General features: G+C 45.6%; 1 protein-coding gene across 1 annotated transcript in view; it reads right to left on the reverse strand.

The window, feature by feature from the left end:
* The window catches only part of SHOC1 (shortage in chiasmata 1), a 76,781-nt gene that overhangs the window by 34,863 nt on the left and 26,006 nt on the right, over positions 1 to 15,912 (reverse strand). The window contains exons 10-14 of the mRNA XM_045020275.1: positions 11,431 to 11,618; positions 8,811 to 8,883; positions 6,858 to 6,924; positions 1,417 to 1,601; positions 777 to 888 (exon numbers count right to left, since the gene is read on the reverse strand). Coding sequence (XP_044876210.1) covers positions 777 to 888; positions 1,417 to 1,601; positions 6,858 to 6,924; positions 8,811 to 8,883; positions 11,431 to 11,618 — 625 coding nt within the window. The remainder of the gene's footprint in view (positions 1 to 776; positions 889 to 1,416; positions 1,602 to 6,857; positions 6,925 to 8,810; positions 8,884 to 11,430; positions 11,619 to 15,912) is intronic.

Here is a 15,912-nt window from a genome sequence, read left to right on the forward strand (position 1 = left end):
CTCTTTGCATGCCACAGGGAGAGAATACAAAGTTTGAACATCCAAAGCAGTTTTTGACTTTGCTAACTTGTAAAATAGCATTAGAAAAATTGGTAGCATCAGAAAAATGGAACATTTTTGTCTTCTAATATTTAGGGTAGTCCTGGTAATTAAAAAAAAAAAGGCAAAATACTTTTATGAAAACTTTTTTTTAAAAAAAGTACTCCTGGGCAGCACCCAGGCATGACATATTTAAGCTCAAAGGTGATTTTCTGAGAAAGTTGTAGGATTGAAATAAGGATTTGGAATAAAAGCACTATTTCTCTATTAACATCTCTAATATTAATATCAGTAGGCCAAATTCTGCTCTGATTCACAGCCATGTAACACCATTGACTTCAATAAGCCATGAATGTGATTGCCAAATTTGTCTTGTAGTCTTCACTATAATGTTAACACTGTAACTGCTAAGTGGAGAGATACTCTCATCAACCAACAAGGTGATAAGTGCATTGGAAAAACCTAAAATAAATAGAATTGATTAAATTCAGGGGCCTCATTTCAGAAAAATTCTAGGGGAAGAAAAATTGTGTCAGCATATAGAACATTATATGTGATTATATTATATCCTGAAAAGTCAGTGGGGAGGACCAAAGGGGAGCATATAGACCTATGAAAAATCAGGAGGCAAACACCAGTCTGGTGGAAGGGCAACTGCCCACATTCCCCCATAGCAAATGAGGCCCCTAATTAAATTGACAGATAGATCCATCAGTAATCAGGTCAATTTTACTTACTTGGATTCTAGAAGCTGAAGGATTTCCGGTGCATTAAGAAGTCCTTCAGATGTCAGAAACACATACGGAATCTGCACCTCCAAAAGGAAGCAGCCAAAATTTTCACCTGAAACTTTTTCAGATTTAAAGATAAATAATATAACAGCTTCACAAAACAGGAAATATCACAGGTGATAGTTTTAGGTATTCAAATGGATGGATCTTTTTGAAAATGTAGACTATATACATCCCCATTAAAATATTTTTGTTGAATTTTCTTCTTGTGTGAGTAATTTCAGATTCTAGAAGGCCTTCCTAGTTTTGTCTTCTATACCCCCAGCCTCCCTCTGCCTGAAGAACACTGGATACAGCCTCTATCAATGCTGAACTACCAGGTAGTCAAAGAGGTTCTCTCAGGAGCTCAGTGTGATTCACTTCTAATCTTTGCCAGGATTGGGCTCAAGTCCAAAACTTCTTCCTATCTTACTCCTATTATATACATAATACAAGAGACGATCTAGCTCAGTATGCTTAGCTTTAGCCATTATTATTATTCTCTCTCTCTTTTATGGGCATACCTGTAAACATTTTAGAGAATACAAATCCCTTTTTCAGGTGCAAGACCAACCTTTCATTTGAATTCTAGGAGGCATTTACTTACCCACTCCAAGTGTTTCTGGAAGAGTGGTTTTAAAAGTTATGTAAGTAATATTCAAATTTTTGCACAGCTCGTCCCAGCAGGAGTTCTCTGTGTAATCATACTCCACCACTAATGAGAAAAGAGTCCATGGAAAGTCAGCTCCAATGTGCTGATTATGTACAATAACACAGGAACATCTACTCAGACTGAAAGAGAAATATCCAGAAAATTATCTTTTAGCGTGATTACTCCCAGTACAAAATAAAAACTTGTAAACTTGTATTCACTTGAATAGAAAGTGTCAGTTGTTTAAAGGATAATTTAAAAACTGATTTTATCCTTTCTGTATTAGAAATGTTTTATTATTTTTATTAAATACTTCACCACCTCCAGTAATCTGCATTAGGTCTTCATATTTCCTGCTATCACCTTTCATTTCAGGCATGAGCTAACAAGTTAGGAGAGTCTCTACAACCTCATCTGGAAAGGGTTGGGGGGTCTTGTAAATTAGCTTTCCCTGGGGATTCTTCACATCAGTGATTGCAGTAGGACTACTTACACTTAGGCCTGGTCTACACTAGGAGTTTGTCGAATTTAGCAGCATTAATTCGATTTAACCGTGCACCCGTCCACACAAGGAAGCTAATTAGTTCGACCTAGAGGGCTCTTTAGTTCGAATTCGGTACTCCACCCCGACGAAGGGAGTAGCGCTAAATTTGACATGGCTATGTCGAGTTAGCCTATGTGTGGACGGAAATCGACCTTAGTAGCTCCGGGAGCTATCCCACAGTGCACCACTGTGTTGACGCTCTGGACAGCAGTCCGAGCTCAGATGTTCTGATCAGCCATACAGGAAAAGCCCCGGGAAAATTTGAATTCCTTTCTGTCTGGCCATTTTGAATCTCAGTTCCTGGTTGGACATCGGGGCGAGCTCAGCAGCACCGGCAGCGATGCAGAGCTCTCCAGCAGAGGGGTCCATGCAATCTCAGAGTAGAAAGAGGGCCCCAGCATGGACTGACCGGGAAGTCTTGGATCTGATCGCTGTGTGGGGCGATGAGTCTGTGCTTTCGGAGCTGCGCTCCAAAAAACGGAATGCAAAGACCTACGAGAAGGTCTCCAAAGCCATGGCACTCAGAGGATACAGCCGGGATGCAACGCAGTGCCGTGTGAAAATCAAGGACCTGAGACAAGGCTACCAAAAAATCAAAGCGGCAAACGGACGCTCCGGAGCCCAGCCCCAGACATGCCGCTTCTACGAGGCACTGCATGCCATTCTCGGTGGGTCTGCCACCACTGCCCCACCAGTGACCGTGGACTCTGAGGATGGGATAGTGTCGAGGGGCAGTTTCTCGGCACTCGCGGATGGGGAAGATGAGGAAGGGTTTGTGGAGGACAAGGCAGGCGACAGCGCTTACAATACTGATTTCCCCGACAGCCAGGATCTCTTCATCACCCTCACAGAGATCCCCTACCAACCCTCCCCGGCTGTTAACCCGGACTCTGAATCAGGGGAAGGATCAGTCGGTAAGTGCTATAAACATATAAACATTTATTTTTTTAAAATCAGGAATAAAAACTATACGAAAAGAAGGTCAATACATATAGCGATCGAATAGAAATCCTCCTGGGACACTTCCACGAAGCTCTCGTACAGGTACTCGAAAAGCCTACGCAGGAGGTTCCTGGGGAGAGGTGCCTTATTGGGTGCTCCGTGGAAGCACACTCTTCCGCGCCAGGCCATCCTGAGGTACAGTGGGAGCATTGCCTCCACCAGCATGGCAGCATAGGGTGCCGGGATTCACGCAGCATGCGCTCTCTGTCTGTCCTAGTGACCCGCCTCAGGGTGATCTCGCTCGGCGACTGCTGCATCTAATTAGGGGAATTAATGTAATGTTACTATTGTGAATGCTTGACTTTTCCTTTGCATAACAATGACCGTCGTTTAACAGCCACGTGTTGGAGGCTGCAGAGGGAAAGCATACAGGGATCTTTCCCGGGGACAGCCGCGAGGGGCTGGAACAGGGTCAGACTTTATGCTTTCCAGATTGCCTGCAGCAGGAGGCCACTGCTATCCATTAACTTTTAAGCAGCCTAAAGTTTACGGCTTACCAGGCCTGGCTGCTACACGGATTCTGCTGTCCTGCCCCGCTTGTCCGATCTCCAGTGCAAGACCCCAGGCAATGAAAGCGAATGCCGAAAATTCGAACTTGTCCTGAGAGCACATGAGATAGGTGCCCTGTATGGTCTTGTTCGCAGAAACTGAGTAGACTGTGTTCAGTGTTCGCAAACATGTATCTTTGCAAGGAAATCACTTCCTTTTTCCCATCACACAGCTGCGGCTGTTTCCCGAACTGCCCTGGCATCCCCCTCACAGAGGCTGGCGCAGATTAGGTGGCGAAAGAAAAAGACTCGGGATGAGATGTTCGCTGAACTGATGGCCTGCTCCAGAGCCGAGGCGGCCCAGCAGAGCCAGTGGAGGGAGACCCTCTCTCAGCAGCAGCGCTCACACAGCGAACAGGAGGACAGGTGGCGGCAGGAAGACCAGCAGGCGACTCAAACGCTGCTTGGACTAATGAGGGAGCAAACGGACACGCTCCGGCGCCTTGTGGATGTTCTGCAGGACCGCAGGCAGGAGCAGAGAGCCCCCCTGAACTGTATCTGCAACCGCCTTCCCCCGCCACAAAGTCCTGTCCCCCCTCACCCAAAATCACAAGAAGGAGAGGCGCTAGGGGCCGTGAAAACTGTCACTCCACCCCAGCAGAGCGCACATGTACCAAACAGCTCTCATTCCCTAAAGTATGAGAATTACTTCCCTTCCTGGCTCACCCGATCCAAAATCCCAGTTTCATCCCCCAACTGTGTAGTTGAGTATTAAAAATAGTTTGCTGTTCATTACTGTTTCCGTCATGTTTCTTTGCAGAAGACTTTGTGTGAAGGGGAGATAGGGGTTTGTTAATTGCATAGGACAGCCACCATTACCAGGGTACAGAAATGGGGGCAGGATCAACAGCAGGTCACACACAGAGTGCAGTCACTAGGCGCCCGGGTCACTCTGGGAGGTGTCTGCTGCCCCAGGTCAGTCTGGGAGGTGTATGCTGCCCCAGGGTCCGAGCGCCTGGCATCCACAAATGGCAAGGCAGGCTGCCCTTACCATGCCCTTCCACCCTAGCCATGAACCTCTCCGATGCCCTGAGCCCCAGCCAGAGCCATCATCCCCCTACACCTACTCACCCTTCCCACACACCCCTCATCCCTTCCTGCAAACCCACCCCTTCCTGCACACCCTCCTGTAACCGTCCTCCCCCCAGAGACCGCTGTAGGAGCAGGAGCCTGTCAGTCCTCGAGTGTAGAAGCGGTCTGTACATGACTGCACACCGTACCCACCACAGTCTGCGTCCCTGTTTGAACCCTTTAACGCGAATTCGTTAGTAAAGAAAACTTTGTTAATTAAAAATGTTCCAATAACTTTATTTTGAAACGTCTGTTGGAAGGGGGGAAACCTGGTGAATGGGGTATGTAACCGCTGAAAAAAGTCAATAGTAACTGAAACAGGGGCAGGTTCAGCTTCTCTGTAAAGAGACTGGACATTCATAGGTTACCCTGCTCTCTGAGGAACGTAGCTTTCAAAGCCTCCCGGATGCACAGCGCTTCCCGCTGGGCTCTTCTAATTGCACGGCTGTCTGGCTGAGCGTAATCAGCAGCCAGGCGATTTGCCTCAACCTCCCATCCCGCCATAAAGGTCTCCCCCTTGCTCTCACAGAGATTGTGGAGCACACAGCAAGCTGCAATAACAATGGGGATATTGGTTTCGCTGAGATCCAAGCGAGTCAGTAAGCTCCTCCATCTCCCCTTGAGACGTCCGAAAGCACACTCCACCACCATTCTGCACTTGCTCAGCCGGTAGTTGAAGAGCTCCTTGTCACTGTCCAGGGCGCCTGTATAGGGCTTCATGAGCCAGGGCATTAGCGGGTAGGCTGGGTCCCCGAGGATCACTGTAGGCATCTCCACATCCCCAACAGTTATTTTGTGGTCCGGGAAGAAACTACCTTCCTGCAGGCGTCTAAACAGACAAGAGTTCCTGAAAACACGCGCGTCATGAACCTTGCCCGGCCACCCGACGTAGATGTTGGTAAAACGTCCCCTATGGTCCACCAGTGCTTGCAGCACCATTGAAAAGTAGCCCTTTCGGTTAATATACTGGCTGGCCTGGTGGGCCGGTCCCAGGATAGGGATGTGAGTGCCATCTATAGCCCCACCGCAGTTTGGGAATCCCATCGCGGCGAAGCCATCTATGACGACCTGGACGTTTCCCAGGGTCACTACCTTTGAGAGCAGTAGGTCAACGATTGCGTGGGCTACTTGCATCACAGCAACCCCCACGGTAGATTTGCCCACGCCAAAGTGGTTCGCTACTGACCGGTAGCTGTCTGGCGTTGCAAGTTTCCAGAGGGCTATGGCCACTCGCTTCTGCACACTCAGGGCTGCTCGCATCCGGGTGTCCTGGCGCTTCAGGGCAGGGGCCAGCAAGTCACACAGTTCAAGGAAAGTGCCCTTACGCATCCTGAAGTTTCGCAGCCACTGTGATTCATCCCAGACCTGCAGCACTATGCGGTCCCACCAGTCCGTGCTTGTTTCCCGGGCCCAGAATCGCCGTCCCACAGCATGAACGTGACCCATTGCCACCATGATCTCCGCGGCGCGGGATCCCGTGCTTTGTGAGAGGTCTGTGCCACTCTCACACTTCATGTCCTCACCGCGCTGCCGGAGCCTCCTCGCCCAATTTCTCAGCAGCTGACTGTGGAAGAGGTGGACGATAAGGTGCGAGGAGTTGACAACGGCCATAAGTGCAGCGATGATCGCAGCGGGCTCCATGCTCGCAGTGCTGTGGCGTCCGCGCTGTCACTGACCAGAAAAGTGCGGTAACAGATTTCCCGCCGGCGCTTTCAGGAAGGGAGGGCGGGAGTGACGGTTGAATGACGACAGTTACCCAAAACCACCCTCGACACATTTTTCCCCCAGTAGGCATTGGGGGCTCTACCCAGCATTCCAATGGGAAGCGGGGACTGCGGGAATTGTGGGATAGCTGCCCAGAATGCACCACTTCCATTGTCGACGCTTGCCCCGTTAGTGTGGACTCACAAAGTCAAATTAGTGTCCTTAGTGTGGATACACAAATTCGACTTCATAAGGTCGAATCCACAAATTCGACCTAAGTTAAATCGAACTACTCTTGTAGTGTAGACATATCCTTAGATTACTACTTAACTACTATACTTAACTGTTGATTTGGATCGGTCCAGAATGTTCATCACCTTGCAGAATGAAGCACATAGGCCCAAATCATGAAATACTTACCCAAGCGTTCGGCAAAACTCACTTTGAAATTAACAGGAGTTTCTCTGACGTTAATTTTGAATAAAGATTGTAAGGTTTGGGCCACAAAAATTATGAATTATACTCACCTGCTTATGACATTGTGCTCTAACAGAACTCCTCTTTTCTCAGGATTCAAAACCATGGCTTTTAAACCTGTTTAAAAATAATTAAATATCAAGAGACTGGACCAGATCTTCTGCAGGTATAAACTGACATATAGTGATAAACAGCAAACATGGGCTGAATCAAGAAATTATAACCTCAGGGGTGCAGCCCTGGATGACAGTGCTGTACCTGAGGCAGTCATCAGTAATCTCGCATTTCACTAGGCTGACAAGCTGTGACCCTGCCCATACTGAAAGCCTTGTACATTTAGGCCCAGGATGGGGTAAATTCTGGAGTCCTGTTGGTAAGTCAAGAGCAGTCATGTTACTTAGCTAAGTAATGTTTCTAATTAACTAAAAATGAGTGAGGAACAACTAGTTGGGAAAACAGTGGGGTTTTTTTCCCCTGGCATTTTAAAATTTTATATATGACAGAAAATATGACAGAAAGAGATGTAGTTAACAGGTTGCAGAGGATGGAGAACATAATATAAATGTCCTCAGAAGGTGGATGAGACAATCAGATTGATCTGTGTTTTTAAGCCATTTAATAAATAGATATAAAAGAGAGAATATTTATTATCATTATTGATAGTGTTGCAAATACACCCACCATTTATAAAACACTTTAGACACAGGGTCCCTGGTCCTAAAAAGTATGCAATCTAATCTTAATACAAAACACAAAAGAATAATTCAACACAAGGTGGCGCAGATATGCAGTTGGTGAGGCGATGAACCAAGAAAGACATCAAGTGAAAAACAGGGATTTAAGGATGGATTTGAAGGAAGAGAGGGGTGTGCTTGACATGCTGTTCTGATCATAAAAAGTATCAGGAATGAAGGCCTGGAGACAGGAGTGGCAGGAGATAATAGGAGCAAAAAGGGGACTTTATACAGAAGTATGTAAAGAGGGGCAATATAAGATGAGATGCTCTGATAATCTGGAAATCTGTGTGTACAAACGTGAATTTTGGCTGATAGTATGAAGTGTTATGAAAGTGAAAGTGCGATGAAAACTGCATTTCTGTAGGTATCTTTACCAAGTAGCAAACTCCAGTTTGAAGGTGCAGCCTTTTGCTTTCTCCATTGTCTGTTTGCTTCCATGTTGGGCTGAAATTCTAAAGGTTGGGGGCAAAAGATTAACAAAGGAGAGTTGTTGATGTTACATGGAATAGGAATAATATCAAAATGGAATAGCTCTAACAAGAGACTGGCTTCCAACCAGATGAACTGGTTTAGCAGGGGAGAGGTTGCCTGAGAATGAATTTACCTGGAACAAGTTTGTGATCACCTGTTAAAGTTGGCATGGTATAGGTCATCTGATAAAAGGGCTAACAGCTGTAAAAAGGGAGGTACTGATCAGTCTGGGTTTTTAGCCATTTTTTTCCAGCTCAAGAGGAGAGAGAAGCAGCTCAGCAAGTAAGGGCCTGAATTAGGCAGGAGCACCTACCTGATTTCTGAGTCCACCTGGTCACCCAAGAGATGGGTGAGCTAGTAAAGGGTATTGTGTGAGACTCTGGGCAAAGTGTCTGTGTGTGTTACCTCAGGCCTCCTGAGAGAGTTAAACGGTAAACCAGAAGGCTACATTTTGGGGTGAGATTCTAGAAGAGGGTGTGTTTCAGCTGGACTCAGCACTGAGCTTGGGGACTAGGCAGCTGGGTAGCGGGTTCCATTTCTCAGGAGAAGATGGTAGACAAAGGGTCTGTGCCCTGGAATAAGCCTAGGGACCCCAAAGATTGGGGCAGTGGCTGGACTCTATTCAGGCTCTGGGAGGCTTAAAAGACAGCTGGGTCCTTTCACAGCAATCTAGTGAGTGACCTTGAGTGGGATCTGTGACAGATGCACACAAAGATATAAGCAAGCGGAGTGGAGCACAGGCTTGATGTTACCTTTCTCATCTTCTAAAGATTTGCACAAAAGAGCAGCATTTACCTTCTACTGCACTAAGGGTTTTAGTGATGGCAGCTTTTTCATGATCAAAGTCCATTCTTGTTATGATTAGTACCTGACATAAGACAAGTAAAATAAATTAACATTTATGGAACAATACATGAAATATAGTATTCATTTTTTGCTGTCTGCTGAATCTATGTTTCCTAAAGGATAATTGTGTGCTTACTACTAAAAAGATGATGATATTAGAAGAGCGTTACTATGAAAGGAAATGCAGTATCAGGAATAAAGGTATTCTAGAAAAAAAAATCTCACAGCTGAGTATTAACACACAGAAAGAAAATAAACTATTTAAAGGCAGTATTTAATCTGCTGTCACAGAACTGAATTCCTACTGCAGCACCAGATAGATCATCATGGGGAGGAGATTTTCAGGCCAATCCCATACTCCATTCAAAGGTAAAACTCACATTGAAGATATTTGGAGTTTTGCTTTCACTACAACAATGTGCTGGAGGGGGCTTTTAGGGGCTCCTGGTCGCTCCTTGTTAAAATTATGGGACCACCAAACTGAAAAGCTGTTTGGAAAGATTTCCATGACCATAATGGAACTCACTAAATAACTTATGTGTGAGGCTCATTAAACACTGCTGCTAACCAAAGTCTTTTACTTTCAAATGGATCAGATTGAACCCAAGGGTAGGTATTTTTAAAAGATTCTCCCATGGGAGGAGATATTCAACCTTGTCTCCCAACCCAAATGAAACAAAATGAACCATGTGCTATACGTATTATCAATATGCTCAGAATAATTTTCAGGAATAAACTAAAAAGACTTGACAAGTACACAACCAGAGGAAACACTATACATTCAGCTCTACACAGGATTATCCTAGTAGATTAATCCCATTAATCTACTAGGCACTGTCTGGGTACACTTTATGGATCTGATGTTTAAGAGGTCATCAACTGCCTCCATTTTTGTGGGCCCAATTCTGCACCCAAAATTAAATGTGGAAGCAAGTGGTTGTATTTACAGGTCCAACTTCATGATTTATGGGTCCAGTGAGGTAGTTGCATGTGTAAATGTTATCACTGTGCTAAATGCTGTCATAGCAGAAATATCAGAGGGATAGCCGTGTTAGTCTGGATCTGTAAAAGCAGCAAAGAGTCCTGCGGCACCTTATAGACTAACAAATGTATTGGAGCATGAGATTTCGTGGGTGAATACCCACGTCTTCACCCACAAAAGCTCATGCTCCAATGCGTTTGTTAGTCTATAAGGTGCCACAGAACTCTTTGCCGCTATAGCAGATATAATTTCTGAAAATTTGTCCCTTTTGCTAAAATTTAAAAAAACGGATGTTTAAAGTTAGGTGCTTAAATAGTGGCCTGGTTTCCAAACTCCACACAGCTTCCACTGACTGTAAAGAGAGCACCTAGAGGTTCAATACTGTTGTCGCGGGTTACTTAAATCTGTATTTAGAGGACTAAATAAATGGTCTAATTCTCAAAAGCTGAGCACCCAATAATTCTCATTAAGATCAAGGGGCCTAACTTTGAGCACACATTTAAAAAAATGTTCATCTGTTTTCTTCCTAGTTTTCCAATGTTGTCTCACTCATTACTACATCAAGTGCTGACCTACATGTTGTACTAATATACTACTGTTCCTGTGTAATTGTGGATGCAAATGATGATGGAATAAGAATGGTAAAGTTCATAAGGTTTTTTCCTATGAGGTCCATCATGTTCTATTTGTAACTTTTTGCTTGTAAAGGAAATTTCCCATTATATCTTGCATCAATAGCAATTCACTAATATGATATAAAAGTATAACCAGATTATCATGCTTCACATCAGATTAGCCAATGCTAATATAATACAACAGTAAATGGCTTATGCAATAGAACTTTCACATCTTATTAATACAAGAATACTCCTTCTGTCTGTCCTAGCTCACTCTAAAAACCGCCTCTGAATGTAAGTGAACTAGAGTCTTTACAAGTTTAAGTTCCACTCAAAATATTTCTAAAATATTTTTTCTCTCTTACTCACTTTTATTATGTATTTATGCTGCTTATGCATTATGTAAATAAAATGATCTGGTGATTAACCTGGTTTTTGCTTCTGTTTTTTATGGGGGATTTAAACACAGGAATGATATCACCAAAAATATCCATACTGCCAGGAGAACACATTTTGGATATTTATGTCCAATTCCTCTGTTTACTCCCCACAAACCTATCCCGCAGTGATCCCCAGCTGTTTTATGGCCATTTGCAACTGGTGTAAATTAGAGTAGCCTGAAGGCTGCTCTCACTTATGTCAGGCGATTGGCCTACTGCACAGGTGGCCAAGGAGTAGAGGAATGCAATGGTGGTCTAAAACCAATGTTGGCATAGGAGAAATCTGTGCCTAGTAACAAGCTTGTGTAGATTACTTCACCCTTGGAGCAAGTTGAGAGCCAGCAGAGAATCCCTGGGCTACTCCTGAGGTGGTGCAGCTTCACACCACTCTTTACTCATAAGTATTCTCAAGCAAAGAGTCAAATATAGAATTTCCTATCATAAGCCAACTCTTATTTAAGTAAGGTAGTCTTATAATTATTGCTCTAAAGTAGTTTTGATTGTTTAAAGAACTTGCTTAAATTGTTAACCTTATTATTCTGTTCATCTGTACTACTCTGCACCCACTTGAACATCTGACACTGAAGCTCTGTTAGTTTGGGACTGATTTCATTCTTCTTCTGCCTGCTATACTGTACAGTCTCCAGCTGCCTCCAAATATTATCCAAACAGGAACCTAAGATGCTTGTATAGATATCCTTTGCCTTGGACAAATACCCTGTTTAAAAACCAAAGCAAGGAATAATTACTTAAATTTGACATTCCAAAAACTCAGCATTGGCAAAAAGAGAAATCTTGACAATTTTCTATTTGATCTGCACATACACTTTAGCTACATGTGAAGGCTACTCGCAAAGGAAAGCTGAAAATTTAGCCAAAGACAGAAATATGTGCAGAATGCTCCCATTAACCAGACTTTGGAACCAGTTGTCATATAAATAAATCTAAAATTGGAAGTAGCATTCTGGAACTTGAGATACCAGAAAACTGAGCTGTTACACTAAGCCAGCCAAGAAGCTTCCAGCTAAATCAGGCTTTTTCTTATATGCCACATTTTCCAAAATTTAATCTTTTAGTTATTTTTTTAAAAGTGGCTTACAAGATAAATGTGATGAATCTCAGTCCATACTAGTTGGCTCATATTATTTCAAATATTTCTGCTACCTGTAACATCCCTGTGTGATGCATACTGTGAATCAACAGTGAATCTAAAGCAGGCCAAGAAATTGAGAGTTACAAATAAAATATGTATGTATATATGACTAGTTTCCACTTATATGCTGAATGCTACTACAGCCTGACTGGTAGGGACATAATTCTGTGCTTGGCTCAATTTTCAAATTTCTTTTGCAGTTCACCTTAGAATATGCTGGCATCTCATAGAACTCTTGGAAAAACATTATGAGTATCCTCAATAATGTCACGGCAAACCTGGTGGCTGAACTTTGCGACTTTGTCCTCACCCACAATTATTTCACATTTGGGGACAATATATACCTTCAAGTCAGCAGCACTGCTATGGGTACTCGCATGGCCCCACAGTATGCCAACATTTTTATGGCTGACTTAGAACAACACTTCCTCAGCTCTCGTCCCCTAATGCCCCTACTCTACTTGCGCTACATTGATGACATCTTCATCATCTGGACCCATGGAAAAGAAGCCCTTGAGGAATTCCACCATGATTTCAACAATTTCCATCCCACCATCAACCTCAGCCTAGACCAATCCACACAAGTGGTCCATTTCCTTGACACTACTGTGCTAATAAGCGATGGTCATATAAACACCAACTTATACTGGAAACCTACTCACCACTATACTTAACTACATGCCTCCAGCTTCCATCCAGGACACACCACACGATCCATTGTCTACAGCCAAACTCTAAGATACAACTGCATTTGCTCCAATCCCTCAGACAGACAAACACCTACACGATCTTCATCAACATTCTTAAAACTGATGAAGTGAAAAAACAGATTGACCGAGCCAGAAGAGTACCCAGAAGTCACCTACTACAAGACAGGCCCAACAAAGAAAATAACAGAACATCACTAGCCGTTATCTTCAGCCCCCAACTAAAACCTCTCCAGTGCATCATCAAAGATCTACAACCTATCTTGAAAGATGATGCCTCAATCTCACAGATCTTGGGAGACAGACCTGTCCTCGCTTACAGACAGCCCCCCAACCTGAAGCACTCACCAGCAACTACACACCACCCAACAAAAACCCACTAACCCAGGAACCTATCCTTGCAACAAAGCCCGATGCCAACTCTGTCCACATATCTATTCAAGTGACACCATCATAGGACCTAATCACATCAGTCACACCATCAGGGGCTCATTCACCTGCACATCTACCAATGTGATATACGCCATCATGTGCCAGCAATGCCCCTCTGCCATGTACATTGGCCAAACCGGACAGTCTCTATGCAAAAGAATAAATGGACACAAATCTGACATCAGGAATCATAATATTCAAAAACCAGTAGAAGAACACTTCAATCTCTCTGGCCATTCAGTAACAGATTTAAAGGTGGAAATTTTGCAACAGAAAAGCTTCAGAAACAGACTCCAAGGAGAAACTGCTGAACTTGAATTGATATGCAAACTAGATACAATCACTTTGGGCTTAAATAGAGACTGGGAATGGCTGAGGCATTATACACATTGAATCTATTTCCCCATGTTAAGTATCCTCACAGCTTCCCAGCCAATGGGAGCTGTGGAGTCAGTACTTGGGGCAGGGTGCAGGGGCAGCATGCGGAGACCCTTCACCGCCCCTGTGCCTAGGAAAAAACGGTTACTCACCGTTGTAACTGTTGTTCTTCGAGATGTGTTGCTCATATCCATTCCATGTAGGAGTGTGCGCGCCGTGTGCACGTTTGTCGGAAGACTTTTACCCTAGCAACTCAGTGGGTCGGCTGGGCGCCCCCTGGAGTGGCACCACCATGGCGCCGGATATATACACCAGCCGACCCACCCACTCCTCAGTTCCTTCTTGCCGGCTACTCCGACAGTGGGAAAGGAGGGTGGGTTTGGAATGGATATGAGCAACACATCTCGAAGAACAACAGTTACAACGGTGAGTAACCGTTTTTTCTTCTTCGAGTGATTGCTCATATCCATTCCATGTAGGTGATTCCCAAGCCTTACGTAGGCGGTGGGGTCGGAGTGAGATGTTGCAGAATGCAAACTGCTGAGCCAAAGGCTGCATAATCTCTGGACAGTTAGACCAAAGAAGCAAAGGTCCGGATAGAGGACCAGGTAGTAGCATGACATAGCCCCTGGAAGGGTATGTGAGTCAGAAAGGGAGCAGAAGAAGCCTGAGCCCTGGTGAAACGAGCAGTAAGGTGGCTCGACAGAACATGGGCCAAGTCACAGGAGGTGCAAATGCACGATGTTACCCAAGATGGAAAGCTCTGGGAGGAGACAGGTAGGCCCTTCATCCGGTCTGCCAATACAACGAAGAGTTGGGGGCGTACAAAAAGGCTTGTCCGCTCGATATAAAAAGTGAGCGCCCTACGGACGTCTAGGGAGGGCAAATGCGCTCCCGTCGCGATGAATGGGGCTTCGGAGAGAAGACCGGAAGGAAGATATCCCGGATGATATGAAAGGTCAACAGCACCTTAGGGAGGAAGGCCGGACGTGGTCACAACCGCCCCTTGTCCTTACGCACATAGTGCACCGTGGGTCCACTGTGAGAGCCCGAAGCTCGGAGACTTGACCAGCCGATGCAAAGGTTACAAGGAAAAAACTGTCCCTCAGGACAGGTCTCTCAGCGAGCATGTTGTCAGTGGCTCGAATGGAGCAGGCCTAAGTCTGCTTATAACCAGGTTGAAGACCCAGGAGTTGGTGGGGCGGCGAACCTGGGGGCATAAATGCCCCAAGCCCTTGAGGAACCTAGAAACCACAGAGTGTGAGAATATGAAGCGGCCACTCTCCCTTGGGAGGGAGGTAGAGACGGCTGCCAAGTGCACCCTTAATGATGAACTGCGCCAGGCGCTGCTGTTAGAAGATCATAGGCAATCCAAGAGGAAATGGATCGGAACCTCTGTGGGGGAAACCTTGTGTTTCGTAGCAGCAAGAGAAAGACTGCCAGTTGGGCAGATAAGTTAACCGATTGGAAGGCTTCCTACCACCCAGGAGAATCCTGTAGAACCGAGGCAGAACAACGTAACTCGGATAGGTTTAGGCCCGCAGCAGGCATGCGGAGATGTGCAGGGATTGCGGGTCTAGGTGGTAAAGTTTGCCGTGATCCAGCGTTATGAGGTCTGGGCAAAGAGGCAGGAGAATCGGTTGGCTACCGACCAGTCTAGCAACATGGTGTACCAGTGCTGCCTGGGCCACGCTGGAGCGATCATGATCAGATGCGCTCTGTCCCTGCGGAGTGTTAGCAGGACCTTGCGAACCAGCGGGAGCGGTGAGAAAACGGACGGCAGACGGCTCGTCCACGGCATAGAAAAGCAGCCACGATCGAGCCCGGGGAGAGGCCTTGGCATGAGCAGAACTTCTCTCTCGTTCTGTTCTCGCGAGAGCGAAGTTCCGGAAACGTAATGGATAACATCCAGAGGAATCAACCACTTGAGAGACAGGAAGGATCTGCTGAGGCGATCCACCAGAGTGTTCCGGACCCCTAGGAGAAAGGACACTACCAGGTCCGTCGATTGAGCTGTGCAGGAGTCCCGGAGCTGGATCGCTCCCTGCAAAGAGAGGAGGACCGTGCTCCTCCGTGCTTGTTTATGCAACGGGTGTTCGTTGTGTTGTCTGTGAACACCGAGACACAAAAGCCTTGTAGGTGCTGCTGAAGCGCCTGGTACACAAGGCAGACTGCTCTCCACTCCTGGACATTGATGTGCAAGGGCAGCTGTTGAGCCAACCAAAGGTCTGGAGTGGGAAACTGACCCAAGTGAGCACCCCAGCAAAGAGATGGGGGTGTCCATCATGAGGGACACCGAGGGTGAGGTGGATGGAACAGCACTCCTGCACACATCAGGGAGG

The sequence above is a fragment of the Mauremys mutica genome, chromosome 6 (genome assembly GCF_020497125.1).
Source record: "Mauremys mutica isolate MM-2020 ecotype Southern chromosome 6, ASM2049712v1, whole genome shotgun sequence".
NCBI lineage: Eukaryota > Metazoa > Chordata > Testudines > Geoemydidae > Mauremys > Mauremys mutica.